This window comes from Anastrepha ludens, chromosome X, assembly GCF_028408465.1.
Source record: "Anastrepha ludens isolate Willacy chromosome X, idAnaLude1.1, whole genome shotgun sequence".
In the NCBI taxonomy this organism is placed as follows: Eukaryota; Metazoa; Arthropoda; class Insecta; order Diptera; family Tephritidae; genus Anastrepha; species Anastrepha ludens.
The window spans coordinates 13,708,844-13,711,565 of record NC_071503.1 but is presented as its reverse complement, the minus strand read 5'-3'; the positions used below and the strand labels follow the sequence as shown (position 1 = coordinate 13,711,565).

The 2,722-nt window shown below is 36.0% G+C and overlaps 1 protein-coding gene across 1 annotated transcript; it reads right to left on the bottom strand.

The window, feature by feature from the left end:
* Nucleotides 1-610: 610 nt before the first annotated feature.
* Nucleotides 611-1,908, bottom strand: LOC128869302 (uncharacterized). Its single transcript, XM_054111830.1, has 2 exons — nt 1,670-1,908; nt 611-1,615 (listed from the first exon to the last, which is right to left on the bottom strand). The coding sequence occupies exon 2, from the start codon at nt 1,605-1,607 to the stop codon at nt 1,236-1,238; it is 372 nt and encodes a 123-aa protein (XP_053967805.1). The 5' UTR covers nt 1,608-1,615; nt 1,670-1,908; the 3' UTR covers nt 611-1,235.
* Nucleotides 1,909-2,722: the final 814 nt, after the last annotated feature.

Here is a 2,722-nt window from a genome sequence, read left to right as displayed (position 1 = left end):
TTGTTCATATTGCGAGGGCAAATATGACAACGTCCGACATAGTTACTTGGTGATAGAGTGGGTTGTGGTGCAATGCCTGGGATGCCAAGAAGGTTGTGGGCTCGCTGCCTCATTTCCCTGGGTAGTCGAGGATTCTTTAATCTAACTTCAATTTGTGGTCTAATGAGCTCCCAAGCGCATTTTTCAAGAAAATCACTCCGTTTTATATTATTTTGGGGATTAGATATTTAGTAAATTGTAAAATATTACCGTTGGCCAACGACACGTATTCCTTGCAACATTATATTTCTGACATAATTGGTCCACAAAATCTACACAAATTTTTGTGTGATTATAATCGGTTATCATAATTGGTTTTTTTTCATCATTTTTTTGCTCATCTATTGCCATGATAACGCAACGTGCATAGATGATATCAGGATCACTGACCGGTTTTTTTGGGGCAGTACGACACTAGTGTACAATTTTCTTGGAAACCAAAAATACTTGACTTTTCTTTACGATTCTTCCTGGGAAGGAATTCTTTGGGAACTTCACGTTTATTTTTTCTCACAGTTCCCAAATATGTAAGCTTTTTCTATCGCAAATTATTCACCAACGTTAAGCTGCTGAACCAATTGTCACCAGTAATATTGCGATTAGTTCCTGCGACTGGCTCTACCAATCGAAGAGTTATCTCTTCCGCACTATTGCTAAGTTTGTATGGTCCGTCCGGCTGAGTTCCCACATAAGTTTCCAAATTAAAAGTGTAAGACGTTTTTGCATCCACCATCGCGAAAGTTTTAATGCCAAACTTGGCCGGCTTACTAGGAATGTATTGCTTAAACGCGCAACGTCCTCTAAATGCTAATAGTTGTTCATACACAGTAAGAAACTCACTACCAATAAAATTATTTTGAAAGTTGACCAGGAAACTTCTCTTATAGGCGCCAATTTATCAATTGCTCTTCTCTGCTGCCTTGTATTGATGTCATCAAATCGCAGGCATCTTATCAGAAATCGAAACCGTTTCTCGCTCATCGCTAGGTAGCACGATTCAACCCCGTTTCCTTGTTTCGAGCTTCTAAGAGCGCCAATCAAAAACAAAATGCCAATGAAAGCGCGAATTTCGGTGTCATCGGTTTCTCTTGCATCTTGATTCATTCTGTCTTCTTCAAAGTTAACCCGTACTTTTCGAATATACAAATTTGTGGAAACGGTTATTATTCTTATAACCGAATCATTCACAAATAAATTTAGGCACTCAATTTCCTTTTCGTACCCGGCAAAAGTTTGATTAAATTGTGCGAACGAATACGAACTTGCAAATTGGGTCTGGTTTTCTTCCACTTAGTGGCATTGTCTTTTCCTAAATAGAAATTTTGGGGATGAGATGCACCAGAATCGTCTGAAAGAATTTCATCATCGCTTGATCCTTCTAGTTCCGATTCGGTCTCGTGGTCACTCTCTTCAGCAGCATTCACATTGATATACGTATCTTCGTCAACCTCCGTCTCGTTTTCTTCATCCATAGCACTTTCTTGACTACTTGATAGTTCGGAGAGCCATCTTTCCCATACTTCAGGATTTTTGCTGCTTTCCAATCGTCTTTTTTTGGAATCAGACATAATATTATCTGAAACTAATTAAATTAGCACTCTTTTGTAAAAAAAATATAAGCAAAACTTACCTGAACTTAATTCAAATATTTAATATATCAAGTAATATTGCCGCAAGAAAAAGTAACGTCGTTAGTCACGTGGTCTACATATGTAGACCAGCACTGTTCAGACCTTGATAAAATTTACAACTGCACGTCAAACCCGCACTGAATGCACTAATTGGATAAAGAGATTAATTATAAACAGCTATTAAAAAGCTTAGGTAATTTAAGACACAAATTTAAGGAGTTGCACGACTTTGAAAAGAAGTGGTCTACGATTGTAGACCACGTGCCTAATGAAGGGTTAAGCTACTTCAAATTGTGAAATGAAAATTACTTATTAGTTTTATACTAGGTGTAATCTTTATGGAATGTAAATAAAAAATTTATAACATTTCAATAAAAAAAAAATGTGTTCCATCAATACACCCTATTACTCCTGGAATACCGAATTTTTCTACAAAATGAAGTTTTGATTTTCTAGAATCCTCTTCAGACATTTTCAGCTTAATCCACTTAGGACACAGAACATTTTCCAAAGCATTGATCATTTCGGATAATATTTTTGAAACTGTGCTTCTACCCATAGCAATATCTGTATCCCAACGTTGATAGGAACCTTCTGCGAAAAACCTAAGACTTGCTGCCAGCTTTAGTAAAATAGGTATGGACGTTTCTTTGATGAAATGTTTTACTTCATTGAGCACTTCTAAAAAAGCGTACTTGTTTAGGCGATAGTTGGAAACAAATTTAAAGTAGAAAAACTTAATGAATGCAACAAAGTCTAAACATTTCTAATCTTACGTAGAATCCGGTGCACTGAGAGAATTCGAATGGTTTCTTAAACGCCGCCTTTCTATTCTACTTTGGTAATCTTGCTCCTGTTCGTTTAACACATAAGCTGCCATAAAAAACATGATCATTTTTTAATTAAATCCGTTTATTTTGAAATTATTTCGTATTTTATGCCAACGAATTCTTTTGTCATTTGGTTTGTTTAGTTGTCAAAGAGAAATCAGTTGTTTCGAGCTTAAATTCGAATTTAAATTAAATCGGACGAATTACAGAGCACCCAAAACA

Excerpts from the sequence above, each read along its gene's own strand:
- LOC128869302 (XM_054111830.1), bottom strand. The coding sequence starts at position 1,607 with ATGTCTGATTCCAAAAAAAGACGATTGGAAAGCAGCAAAAATCCTGAA.